The sequence below is a fragment of the Haliaeetus leucocephalus genome, unplaced genomic scaffold (genome assembly GCF_000737465.1).
Source record: "Haliaeetus leucocephalus isolate CR32 unplaced genomic scaffold, Haliaeetus_leucocephalus-4.0 Scaffold0, whole genome shotgun sequence".
Lineage (NCBI taxonomy): Eukaryota > Metazoa > Chordata > Aves > Accipitriformes > Accipitridae > Haliaeetus > Haliaeetus leucocephalus.
In genome coordinates, this window is record NW_010972436.1 from 14,465,868 (window position 1) to 14,480,225 (window position 14,358).

At 40.0% G+C, this 14,358-nt stretch overlaps 1 protein-coding gene across 3 annotated transcripts in view; it reads right to left on the reverse strand.

Moving 5' to 3' along the window:
- Nucleotides 1-14,358, reverse strand: part of NRP1 (neuropilin 1) — a 114,230-nt gene that overhangs the window by 23,672 nt on the left and 76,200 nt on the right. For all 3 annotated transcript variants that reach the window (XM_010585268.1, XM_010585259.1, XM_010585250.1), the window contains exons 7-10: nucleotides 9,770-9,925; nucleotides 6,746-6,890; nucleotides 4,840-5,171; nucleotides 199-343 (exon numbers count right to left, since the gene is read on the reverse strand). In XM_010585268.1, the coding sequence (XP_010583570.1) occupies nucleotides 199-343; nucleotides 4,840-5,171; nucleotides 6,746-6,890; nucleotides 9,770-9,925 (778 nt within the window). The remainder of the gene's footprint in view (nucleotides 1-198; nucleotides 344-4,839; nucleotides 5,172-6,745; nucleotides 6,891-9,769; nucleotides 9,926-14,358) is intronic.

Genomic DNA, 14,358 nt, shown 5'->3' on the forward strand with positions numbered 1-14,358 from the left:
ATAATATTTGTGCCTTGGGCATATTCAAATGTCTGCAGAGAAGGAACTGATTAGGCCAAGAAAGAGCACTAATGGCAGTCACAGAAGCGAGAGTCCGATGTGCTGCCTGTACAGACACAGCGGTGTTCAGCAGTAGTCCAAGTAGAGAATGTATTTATGAAAATAATAAAGTGCATTCATCTCTAGCAGAGCAATTACCTTCGAGTTCACAGCCCAGCAGCTCCATTCGCAGCCCCAGTCCTCCGTGTGTGGCTCTCTCAGGGTAGACGCGGATGAATCTTGTCGATACAGGTTCAAAAGTCCGCAGTTCAGGCGTGTCATAGTTGGTGTTGCCTTCAAAAGTCTGCAAAGCATGACAAATGCTACTTGTTAAATGAAAAAAAAAAAAAAGCTATTTTCAATAATCGTCTTTTTTCCTTCATTCTCTAGTCTTTGAATTAGGTGAGCAGTAAGCCAGATTCTAACTGCTTAGTAAATGTCAGGCATTCCTGTCCTAAATGAGAATGGAAAATACATAGTTAAAGCTTCTTGGAAAAGTAATGCATTTCATTTTTCATAAACTCAGTAGCAACCAATCCATCAGGGTCATAACAAGAGCTGAGTGTTTAATGAGACATGTTTTTAAATGACGGTCTGATCTGGGGTTTAACTGGGTGACATTTTCAACACTTCTCAGGGAAAAAAAATGGCTGAGGTGAAGATCCTGTCACCTTTTAAGTGGTTACAATAATAATCCAACTATTCAAGAGAAAATTTCAATCTGATTTCCCCCAGTGACAGAGTTTCACAAGTTGTAGTTATTTCAAAAGGCATAAATTAAACTCCGGGAACAGTAGCTGCAAGAGTTCTTCCAGTGAGCCTGCTATTGAATAAGAATAAAAAGAAAGAAAGAAAGAAGAAAGCTGCTTCCTGACAAAACTGCAATATAATCCAACGGGCAAGGCAGGTCAGCAAATGTACATTTCAGACAAAAATGTCTTCTCTGAGTTGCACGCTGGGTTCTTCAGCCATAATGCCGCTCTCAATGGCATTTGTTTGATAGCTTCGGCTTCTCTTGTCAGTGATCTTTTGCAGATAGAACAAGTTATAATTTGTACTTATAGCAACACCTCGGGTGCGTCCATGGAGATGATTGGTCCTTGGAATGAATTAACTGTACAAAGAAACAGTCCTTGCCATGAAGAGTTTATAACCCAAGGTAGGCAAAGTGAGTTATTTTTACCCTATTTTATGGTGAAGAATGTATATAGCAATGAAGTAAAAGTAAAGTATTTTCAACTTTTCTATGGATTAGTTAAATGATGAAACATTAAAAAACATCTCTTTGAACTAGAGTTCAAATTTGGGATTAGAAGTGCTGTTATAAGATACTTCCAACTCATAGTTGTGAAGCCTGAAGCCTTCTTCAGGAAGAAACCACCAGAGGCCCTTCATTTTGGATGAGAACAAAACCCAACCTGCAATGAACTGCTCCTATTGATCTGGGGCAGAGGAAACACGGGCCATAGGAAAAGCTGGCTGTATTTCCCAAGGCACAAAACAACTGTAGGTAAACCTGATTGCTGCTTATATTTTCAGTGCGGTCCTAAAAGCCTTGCTTGTTTTTACTGTACACCTTTGTATTATGAACCAATGGTCCACAACCCCTTCTGGCCATTGGTTAGAGTGCCAGTCGCAAAAGCCAATGATGATGGGAGACTATGACCAACTAAATAAAAAAAAAGAATTAAAAATAATTTTGACATTAAAGCTTCTGCTCCTGCTTCCTAGGGAAGATTGTACCTCCAAGGTGGCTTCAAGGGGCACTGGTTGACCTGGTGCTCTGCCAGTGCTTGGAAGACAGTTGTCAAGAACTCACATGTAGATGGCCTGTCAGATCTAATTAACATGGAATTACATATTATTATATTTGAATAGCAATATAGTGCAAATGATCAGAAAAAGCTACCTACCATATGAGAAAGAATGAATGCCATTTTATGTGTGAAAAGTAGACAGACACATGTATCTGAGGAATCCTTGCCTCCTTTTTAATAGTAGTCTTAATAGCAACATACAATAATGAAAACAGTTTTATAAAAGACATCAGTACTGGAGTACTGACACATAGACATTAGAATTCAATAGGCATCTAGAATTATATTGAATCATTGTCCTTTGTAGTGCAGAGCTGCCGGTGATTCAATTTTTGACTGTTCATTTAAAACACGTACTGATATTCTTTGTGGGGGAGGAGAGAGGAGTATACAGTAAAACTTTGTGAGTGTCTTTTATACAGGTTATGTCACAAATTGCTTTACTTCATTACAAAGATAAGTATAATAAATAATAGCTAAACAAAAGAAAACCTGAACTGGTGAGAGGAAAAAATTCTTCCTAATATCTTTTAAAATCAAAATAAAGGTTGCAGAAAAATTTAAAAAGGTGGTTCCAAATGACAGAATATTCAGAAGTTTCTTGTACGAGAAATGATGAAAGAAGGCATAAAAATACTGAAAAAAGTGGAAGGAGGAAAGAAATATGAAAGAGAAAGGTGACTTTATGGAGTAAGCTTGAGTAAGGCTATGGAGAAGAAATACAAATTGGATCTTGAAATGAAAATGGGGTTCTGTGTAGTCGTTTGAGGATTTGTGATGTTCACTCCTTTGAGTGCTTGAGCTAGGCTGAAGGGGGACATATTCTGCACATTCAAAAATAACAGAAAGTGGGTCAGCCAAAGAGGAAGGAGTTATGGTAGTTCTAGTGAAAGAAGCTGCAGGCATGGATGACAAGATCATGTTGAGAAAAAAGGTGATGTTTCATCCTTTGGACATATTCTGTTATGTTTAGCTTGTCACTGCTCTTTCTTTTCCTAAAATGCAGTTGTTTGTTTATTGAAAGTCAAGACTTTAACCAAGTGAAACGATGTGTTTCATTTCATATAACAGGGCTGTTTCTAATCCACATTCCTGCTGTGACTCATTATAGCATGCTGTCCCATCCAGCTCCACTTAAATTTAAAAATACTACATTCCAGTATTAACATTTCAAATCCCTCAGACTCCCAAATCATGGGATTTATCTGATTCTCTTGAAAGAAAACTTGTTCTGTGGAAGAAAGTTTATTAAATGTCTTGAATTTTTGGGAAGAATTATAATTATGCCACAAGAGATTTGAATTCCAGCCCTCTCCATTCCATTAATCTTGAAAGTTAATTTCTGGTAGTGATGAAAGCTGAGGATGGGCTCAATGCATTAGTTAGCACACTAGTTTTCTTGTCAAACTGCTAACTTCTGACAATGATGGCAAGTGCTTGTATTAGAAAACAGAAAGCCATGCAGCAGACGGCACACTGCTTTGAAAGCATATGGCATTATTTTTTTCCCTCGTTGAGCCACAGTGTAGAAGTACATGTCAAAACAACATCTATTTTAGAAAGAAAATGGTTAGATCCCATTGTTGATTTACACTCTCTTCACACTTTATGATGAAGTCAAAACTCATGGTAACAAGAGAAAGGAGCTGACTGCAAAGGCTGAATTCATTTAGTTTTAATCCCCAAAACAAATGATGAAAAGTGATGAGAAGTGAGAAAATGCAGACATATTCAGTGAGATTAAAACAGGAGAGAATGAAGTCCAATATTTACCAAATGTGCCTGGAAAAGCTATATCCATGGGCCCACTCAGCTTTTCCTTTAAGGAAACACAGGTTTGTCCAATGGATGAGTCTATATAGCAAAACAGCTTTTACATCTAATTTTCAGACTAAGGCAGATGAGATATGGAGCAGCCCACAGGATTCCCATCTGCCAAGCACCACACCGATTTGCCTTTTGAGGGCACATTTTGGTATATGATTCCCTGATCATCCCAGTACGGCAGCACCAGTTTGTGAACAGGACTACATGCCCACTGGTTTCCTCAAGGAACAGGGTAGGAGGACTAAAAAAGGGTTGTGCCTTTTGAGGCAAAAATGCACTTTGTGAGCAATGATAGCAAAATGAGATGGAAGACTTAACAAAAGGGATTTGGGGTAAATAAGCTAAACACTCAGTGCAATTTATGTTCTGAAAAGCATACATTCAAAGACAAACCAACATAGGTACATTCCCAGAAACTTTTCTGAGCCACACTCATCTTCTTTTCCTTGGCACCTAACCCAGCAATTCATTTGGCCCTTCTCTGTAAACGTCTGGCAGTTTCTGCTTGAACCTATGAACCACCTGCCCTTTCTTCCCAAGCAACCTCCAAGATGCTTCACTTGTGACAGTACGGTAGTACTTTTCACTTGGGATGGGATAACACGTCAAAAACTCCATCACTTTATTTCAGAGCCACTTGGATGAGATCATTACAGAGAGCCTGTGAAGCTCTCAGAACAGTCTACAGGCAGTTCAGAAATCCATCAGGTACCCCTTTGAGTTAAATAACACCATTCTCAATCTACAGCTCAGACAAAAAAGAAGCACAAGAAAAGTAATTGAGTGTCTCAAATAGGTTCATTCACTGTCACTGGAAAAACTGCAGAGGAAACTCTACTTTTTTGGCAGTGTTGCATACTACCACTGCATGGGATTTTGCAGTAACCTAGGCGCCACAGAGGCACACCACCCTTGTCAGAAACCAAGTCTGAACTAGCTGTTGAATAAACAAAACCTTCGCCACAGGGAGAGGCGAATGTCCTAAGGCCAGCTCCTGCCCTCAGGCATGGGATGATTCCCACAGCATCCCTTCCAGGCTGCTACCCTAGGAGTCCTGCTTGGCTTCATCCCAATTGTGTGCCTTTTCTAAGGTCAGAGATAGATGCGTAGAAATTCAATGCAAACTTTTTTTTTAGTGCAGAGCTTTCCTCCTTACCTTTATCTTTTTCTTGCTGGAATCCATGATCATTTTCCAATCTGATCCATTGTTGCTGTAGCCAATTTTGAATTTTTTCATGAATACTTTGTTTTCTCGGTGCTTGCCTCCTTGGACAATTATGCCCCTCACTTTCTTTTCTTCACCAAGGTCTATCTGAAGCCATTCGTTTGTATATGGATGAGTAGTTGGTGGCAGCGCCCAACCTGAACGGCTTGTTATGAGGCGAGCATTTTCTGGAATCCAGTTTCGATCAACTTGAGTAGATGCAGTAATCTGAGAGTCAGGAATGAGCCCAGACACCATACCCAGCATCCCAGAGCAAGGATAATCTACAGAGAAAAAAAACCCACAAATAAATTAAATAGGTAATCTGCACAAGCACCAAAACAGAAACAGGACACATCAGTCAATTCAACTATCATAAGCAATTACTTCTTTCTTTCTTATATCCAAAATAATATATTTGGATTTGTATATAATTTTCATTTGTTCAAACTTGCACATCCTAGTTTTGGCAGGAAGTACCAAAATACCACAAGTGTTTCTGGCTTGATGGGAACCAAAAGGATCAGAAAATCCTATTCTATTCTTGTTTTCTATTCTTCTTGCTAAAGCAAAAGAGTGCAGGGTCACATCTGAATTTGTGCATATTTCCCTAGAGAAAAATTCCAAAATCAGCCAGAACCTGGTTGCAGATTACTTAATTTTGGTGACACTGGAAAGGGAAATCTCTTATACAGTCTGTAAAGTTTAATTTATTGCTATACTTGAGATTTTCTTATTGTATTTCTTTGGTCTCTCAGGCTTTTTCAAATGACACAGAAGCTAAATAGTTGCTTCTTTTATGGTCCCAGATAAATATAAGTTAGAAGTAGGAAAAGCTGCTAACAAGGAATGAAGATTTCCAATATACAATGTAACAGCAGTTCTGCTGATATTACCTTCATCTAATCTGAAAAGATTTCATAGAATGACCTGGAATTCTATAGTATAGTCATCAGTAAACTTATTTTTCTTCTCTATGGAAACCAGTCCTAAGAAACATTTTCAAGAGTGAAGAAACACTTTAAGGGGAAAAAAAATATCCCTAGAACTATTAAAAATCAGTGCCAATGTATTAAGTGCTATAAAATGATGCTAGATATCTTTTAGAAAAATCAGCTTTGTAAAAAATATGAAATCATTAATATTTTCTTTAGTCTATAACTTTTATTTTTACATATAAAAATGCCTCCGTTATAGAAATCCTAAAACTAGAAAAAAAGACTTCTAAAAAAATTCCTGCTTGTGCGTGTTTTTTTTTTTTTCTTTTTTTCCCCCCAAGATAGTATTTTGATGATAATGAATGCCTTTTGCTGTTATTTCAGAAAGCATTTTGGGCAGTTATTTTGGTAGTTAACTGTGATGTAAAGGAGTTCCATTCCAATGCTGATCACTAGCGGGAACCTGACTATATATGTCTAGTTGCCTGAATAGGCTTCAGATCTAAGTGTTTGTACCTTGCAATGCTTTTGAACCTAGTTACGTATGTTTGTTCCTTGGGAAACCTGCTGAGAACAACCTACAAATGGCAAGTATGAAAGAGAGGGACTGGAGGGTTAGGAAGGTAAAACAAGATGAGAATTTGCATGGACCAGTAAAATAATTGCAAGAAAAGTGATTAAACCTTGATATTTTTTTCACTTCTTAAAGCTGAACACCTGAAAGATAGTGCCAGAACAACATTCGGATAACACTGGGTGTTTGGGTGGTTGTGTCTTCTTTTCTTTTTTCTTTTTTTTTTTTACATTTCTACATTCAGACCACAGTGGAAATAGTGAAGATGCATTTCACTTATAAATATAAAACCTACAGCACAGGCACAATAAATTCCCTTGGTTTTAAGATCCTTCCCAGGACCTACCTGTTATCTTGCAGCCATAAACTTCAAATCTCAGTGATACTCCATTTTCCCAAGACACAGGTCTAATTCGCACAAACCGTGTTAAAACTGGTTTGGCAAAAGGTCTGTAAACAACCTCAGTGGGATTGCTATTCCCTTGAAACACCTTTGTGTGGAAAGAAAAAGTATATATTTGTTAGGCTTTCTCTGAAATGGTGTTCATAATTCTGTGTTTTACAGATAGTTACGATACAAGGTCTGACTAGGGTTATTTTGCAGGGTGGGGATGAGACAAAAGACTTGCACGGGGAACTATTTCATTAAACTCCTAAGACAATTTTTGCACACAGATAAGCTTTCCTTGGGGAGGAAAAAATAAGATGTAAGGTGTTCAGTGCTACTAAAAAATACTTGTCACCTGCAGAGTCCCGCAACACACCATAACACTGCAGAGCAGACCAGGAGAGCTCAGGGCCATCGCGAGAGCAGGAGCTCACCTGACTGCAGCAAGTGTCTGTCCACTCCCTGCCTGTTTTGAGGTGTTCCTAATGCCCAGATCTATATGTAGGAACAATATACACTGGTCTTTGTCACCCAAGGACTGCCGTGTCCTGGAAGAATCCCTCAATGCCCCATTAGGGCAGTTTTATTCCTCGTACACTTGTAGAATGATGCAAAAAGCTACAGAACCTCAGGCCCAAATTAAAAGTTTGGATTTCAGTTAGGCCATATAAAAATGCTATATGGAGTTAGGATAAAAACATGTATTATTTTGCTCTCCTTGGGCTTAAGAGTTTTGCAAAGCGTATCGTGCAAACCTTGCTTTGTCAACCTTCCGTTTTTAAATCCTTGTTAACAAGTACTCAGACTTTCTTTCTCCTTGCATACCGAGATGGAAGTCTATTTAAAATCTGTATAGCAGGCTCTAAGATTTTCTCTGCGTCCCCTGAGGCTAACAGTGAAATTAGATGAACAATGAGACTTCCACAAGAAGGGACAGGATTGTGCTGTGCTTTCATGTTGAGGATCCTGCAGATGCGCTCCTTCCTAGCAGAGGCGAAACCTTGCAATGTTCTAGTCCGAAGAAGGCGATTCAGCTTCCTGCTCCTTCCTCACGTAGAGGGGACCAGTTTCCTGTTGTTTTCCATGGATACAAACCCCTGTCCTTTTACGGGAGATTCTCCCATTTCTTACACACACTGTCTACTTTCCTGTTTGTTACTTGCAATAACTGTACTAATTTGGAGTGGAGGCCAGCAGCGCACAGCTGTCAACTCATCAGGCTCAGTTACGTCTCAAGTAATTTAATATAGGAGTTTCATATCTGGCAAGAGATTTTAAATGGAGCTACGTTTCTTTTCAGCCACTTTTTTCTGTGGGAGGACCTGCTGTGGTTTTCTGAAGGTCTGCATTTGACAGAGAAAATGAGTCTTTTCTCAAAAGTACACAGCTCCTTATACGTGGTTAGTGCAACACTTGTGTGAGGCTGCCTTGAGATCTGCAGCTGCCTGCTTTTGTTGTTCCTTCAGTGGCCAAGTCTCCTTAACTTTTCATTTGAATAAAGGTATCAGAGGGAGACTGCTGCGTAGTTTTTTCTTGTCCCGATCAACAGCAAAATGTTGCCATTTTAGAAACTCGATTTTTTTAATAAATCCTTTGAACAAATAACACAGGTTTAGGAAGTATTGTCACTAATTAAGGACAGCATGTACTAGAGAAACTCATGTAAAATACACTTGTGGAGAGTGTACAAATTGAATTTGGTAATGAAAAATCAGGCATGGTCTGATTTTGAAAGAGGCATTTGTTCAGATTACAGGAACCAGAGCCAGTGTGTCATACCAGCCACAGCGTTGGCTCCTCTTGTGACTCTGGGCAAGTCAGTTATTGTACCTTTATACATCATTATACAGTGCCCACATTGTGGCATTTGACCTTCTAAAGTTCCTTCTCTGTAAAACCAGGATAATACCTGTCAAAGAGAAGCTTTTGGGATTCATTTTTTATTGTTTTACGAAGTGCTTCAAAGAAGAAAGATGTATGTGTTAAACACTGCTACCATTTTGATTAGATAAATGTAGTGGACTTGGCATAGCACTTACAGATGAGTTAGGGACAAACGAGTAACCAAATACTTAGAGCTAGGTATGGTTACACAGACGGAGTTTAATATTACACAGCTCTTCTGGGTCTTCACAGGTGGGTCACACAGAAGCTATTTTGTAAGGGAGGTACCACAAAACCTTTCCCGTTGCATCAGCCCCTGGCAGCCTCTGGCAGCCTCTGGGGATGCTGCTCCCAGGCACATCCTGAGCGAGGTGGGAAGGGAGGCACAGCCTCACTGGGACTATTCATGTGAGAGTTGGAACAGAATTGACTTCTCAGTAACGAGCTTTATGCTCATGGTAGCGGATAATGAAGATTTTTCTTACAAGTGTCTAAAGCTGTTTCATTGGGAGGTCACAGAGAGCAAATCTGCTGATAAATGGAAAGGTGATAAAAATCTATAAGGATGGAAAGATGTGCCTAATTATCTGCCTGCATGACCCCCATCACTGAGATGCTTGGAAGTCTAACAAACCACTAATGACTTGCTAGCACTCCTGCAAGACAGCGTGGCTATGCACGGGGAGCTGAGGCGCTGACACACTGCATAACCAGAGCTTCACTGCAGAGAAGGGACCTACATATTTTTTAAAAGGTTCCCCATAATGTTTTTCTCAAGGTCACATAGAAAATCTCTGGTAAACTGGGAAACAGCAGCACATTCCAGGGAAAAGACCCAAACCACTCAAATTGTGGTGGGCACAAGGGACAGGGCAGCACCTTGCACCTTTTTCAGCTGCTCTAGGCTTTAGTTAAACAATTTCTGTGGCCCTTTACTACTGAGACAATAGCTATCTTTTGGATTTAGGATATTGCTAACCCTGATCAACCTGATTAAACCTGTGATACCTTATTCCTGTTTTTTTAACAACTGATAGTAACTAAACAATTCAACAGCCTATTTCTTGGCCGAAGAGTTGTAAAAGAGAAAAGACTTACAACAGGCTTGTTTCCCTCCTTCAGTGTAATCCAGTCCTCTCCATTGGAGCTGACATCTACGCGGTATGTTTTCAGATAATATTCTTTCTTTGTTTCTTTTGAAATGGCTCCTTGGGTCCCAATTCCAGAAACAAAGCGGAGAAGGCCTAGATCTACCTGTGGTAAAGAATGAATTGGGACGTGAGGATGATCAGTTTAGGGCACAACAACATTGCAGAAGTGACACCCCCTCTGACCCCCCCCCCATGTTTTACAAAGATAATAAGGATTTTATGTAAAGGAAATTGCAACGTATTGTTAATAATAACATAGCCCTAATCTCCTCTTTTGTAAACAGTGTCATCACAGGACATGGGAACATTTGCCTAATGAGCCGGGAGGGCTATCCACATGCCAGAGAATTACCTTTCCTCTGTCGGAGAGGAACCAGAGACCCCATCATTGTGAGTGGGGACCACCAGACTGCAGAGAAGTTACTAGAGAAGTTCCTCAAGGATCAGTCTCGTGAACAATCTTACTTAATACTTTCATTAACTACCTTGCATAGATGCTAATGAAATTCACTAAGGATACAAAGCTGCAAGGCATTGTCAATACAGAGGAGAGTCATGCAGTGAGAACTGAATGACCCTGAGGACTGCAGTATTAGAAATAGGATGAAATTTAATAGTACAATATCAAAGTAATGCACTTAGGGAATGATAACAAGAATTCTGCTAAACCCCAGGAGCACTTGCAAACAGAAGAGGAGAAAAGAATCCCATAGTGTATTAGTCACAGGATAATTATGAATCACTGTGTGACTGTGTTGGGAAAAAGGCAAATGAGTTGCTTGTACCATATGATGTATTTGAAGAAAACAGAAAGAAGCATTAGCACAAGTGTAATAATTCTGTTCCAACTGTCAAATGTAGTGAACTTTAATCATTAGAAAATAATGGCATTTTGAACTTGCTGGAGAAATGGATGCTATGGTGTGCACATGAATGTGTGTTAGAGGCCTTCTCTCTCCTTCTCTCATGAAGTTACAGTGCAACCAAATGGACAAGTGATTTAGGTTAACCTTCCCCTCCCCCAGTTAAGTTATTTGTCATCCAGATCTGTTTCCTCATCTAGTTCATCATGTGGCATCACAGAAGATGTATCGGCATAACTGGGAGGATGATGTGGGGTGCAAGAGTGTGACTACTCAAATTGGTTCTGCTGGGAAAAAACCCCCCTTTGTCCCAGTGCACAAGTCCAGCCACCAAATGGCTGAAACTAGGCACAAAACTTTCTCACAGCCAGGTTGGTGACCACAGCTTTGAAACACCTGCCATTTCTCTAGCCATAACAACAAACCAATTAAAATCAAATTCATCACCCTCTTTCTCTGCAGCTAGAACCTTCTCTTTGTTTCTTAAAGCAAACCATTTAATTTCAATATAAAATGACACTATTGACAAAATATTAATCAGAGTAATTTATTCCTCTAAACTTCAGCTGTCCAGATTTTAGCAGGATAATAATAGGTTGAATTAACCCTTCTCAAGTGAATGTCCCATGAATGTCTCAGGCTTTTTCATTATTTCCAAAGTACGCAGGATGCAGAATATACGTCCCCTGTGTCCCACAGGCATCCTTTTTCCTGGATGTATGTCATATATCCAAAGGCACTGGAGCCGTTAAATCAACATGCTCTGCATTCTCTCAAAAGGCTGAAGGAAGTGCTATTGAGGACAGACTGGCTGCTGTCTCAATGCCCATGTCATATGCAAGGCATTTTAAAGTCTTCCAACACAAGAATAGCAGCCTTGTGTGTGACAGATAGAACTAGCTTTCAGGGCAAAGCCCCTGCCCTTGCCCCAGTTTTTAAGGCTGTTAAAGTCTATATGTAACATTTTAGCCCTTGTCTTTAGGGGTGAAATACTGCAACATCTTGTTTTGTCGTGATAAAAAAATTCAGTCTTAAAAAAAAAATCCCTGTACCACCTTACAAAAACAATCAAGTGATTTAAAGTAACTGGAGAGTCTCAGATGTTAGATTGTTGCAATCTGAAAGTTAATGGGGGAATCTGGGCATCACTGCGCTGAGCAATCTCAGCTTAACTTCAAATGCTCTCCAAACTGTACTCTGCTGATTGTAAAGTGTGCTGCACTGAGTTATGTCCAATACCACATTCACTTCCAGGCTGAAGTGCACTTGAAAATCTGGAAGTCTGAGGGAGTGTAGAGCTAAGTTATTTAAATGATCTGCTTCTCTTACAATTTAAAACAGCTCTTCAGTTTTGAAATGATTAGGGTCCCAAGCCTGTACCGTTCCAACTGATTTGAAATGATTCTAGTAGGGGCTTTTAAATATACAATAAGTACTTCATTGTGAATATAGTCAAGCAATGGCCTATTACAAGAGTTCTAGGTATTTGAAGCCAAGTTAAAATTTAACATTGGGGTTTTAGGGGAAGGTTTGATTAGCTCATGCCTGAGCTAACAATTACAGCTACCAGTCACTGACCGTTCAGGCAACTCAGGCTTGTCTCATCAAAGAACTTCAGGCCCCCGGATTTTGCTTGGTCCCAAATGCTGGTATTCAGCACTCCCCCTTAACTCCTGGGGCACTGGATATCCTACAGCATCTGTCTCACTGCCCAGAACTAAGTCCTAAACACACAAAGGATGTAGACATCTACCTTCATGCCTAAAACCTGGCAGAATTCAAAAGGCAGGCAGAAATTCTCCTGCCAGAAGTAAACAGCTCGCTGGGAGAGAGAGAGATTCTGAGATGACCTCTGATTTATTGCCTATAGGTAGGGAAGAGGCAACCTCATTAGCACTCCTGGCTCCAGTAACTGTGTAATACAGTACAGGAGGAGGGAGGCATCTCTTGTTGTTAGGGAGAACATCTTTTCACATAGATGTGCTCTCTCTGGATCAGAAAGTCTTTACGTGCTTCTTGAAAACTGGAACTATGTCAACAGCAGTCGTCTCCTGGAGTGTCTGGAGGCTGATGGCTCGAGTGTTCAGCTGCATGCCACAGCTTTAAACCTCTTGCAAAAGCAAGCTGTAACCCCAGACCTGCCACATGCCAAGGGGGTGTTTGCTCATAGGCGGATAGAGGAAAAAAGAATAACCTTTCTTCATCAGTGTTTTGTGAGCAAGAAGCAGTGCAAACAAGAAAGGTGGGGCTAAGCAGCAGAGAAGCGGAAGGGCTGGAATTTTTAGTACTAACTCTGTGTCAGTGTGGAGGTCCGGGAGAGAGAGCGCTTAAGACATTTTCCTCCCTTTTGACAGTTCTCTGCAGTGGCCTCTGGAGAGGAACCGCTCCTCTCCAGGTGCATGCAAACAGAATTGCAATACTGAGCACCCCTCTGTGGTGCCAAAGTATGTTTGTAAATCAAGCTCTAAATGTACCAATCTTCATCTCTAAGAAAGGTGATAGAAATAAATTATGTAGAAGACTACCTTGGCAACTGCATGACACATCTTAGGGGCCTGTTAAGCTCACCTTCATTAATCACTTTGTGATATATTTTGTTTTCTTTCCAGTGTCTTTTGAATCTTTACTTTCTGTAAAATGCAGAATTGTGCATAAAATACACATTCTAAATGTCACAGGGACTGCTCAGAGTTGAAGTTCAAGCATATCAACTGCTATTAACAACTGGAACCTGAAAGTACCAAAACGTAGCTGTGGTAAGACCCAGCTCTTCTGTACCACGTTATCCAGAGGAATCATTGCAGAGGGCAGTAGCTCTAGTACAGCTGTGTCACCAGGTAGGAAATTCTTACGCTTTTTGGAGGCTTATGCTTATGGAGTCCAACTGCCTGTGTAATTTCCAGTGAACTTAGTATGTCCTCTCCACAGAGGTCTCCAAGTGTTAGCATGACCAGAGGTAACCCATTTTCCTCAGATCCAGTCTCCTCCAGCTGAGATAGTAATACAAATCTTTGACAACTAGCTTTTTGTTTTGGCCTTCTTGTCCTTTTTGTTTCAAGAACTTGTGTTTCACGTTAAAATGAACTGTGGAGGGAGGTGGTGATGAAATACAGTACTTTTGACTATGAACATCAAATGCATTTCCCTGCAATTATTTGACATTTAACTTTCTGCACATACGATAAACAAACATCTGGTATTTATTTTGGAGGATGCAAGCGATTCTGTAAGTTATTGCATGCTGTAAGGCTGTGATCTGAGATAGGCAGCTGTCTCCAAACCTGAAATCTTGACATTTCATTTCCGTGGCCAGAGTTTCAGCTTTGACTAACTGCAGTATGTTGCTAGTTCTTTTTTCAAATTTTGTTCACTTTCATTCAGATTAAAAAGCATCTCTCTCTTGGAAAATGATGCCTTAGGGCCTTATCCAAAAACACAGCCTTTGATAATTGCCTGTGCTGCAATGTGACTGACTTTATTCGTAAGTACAAGACTGGGAGCAGACTTGCCTATAGGAATGGGCCCCTAACTTACAAGAAATGAGGAACATCCCAAGTGTGTATTTTTTTCCAGGAGGGAAATGTTCATGTAAAAAAAGCCCCAGTTGTTCCTACTTCTAAAATCAGTTTCTTTCCTGTGAGAGCACATTGCAAGACGCTAGCTGTTTCTACAT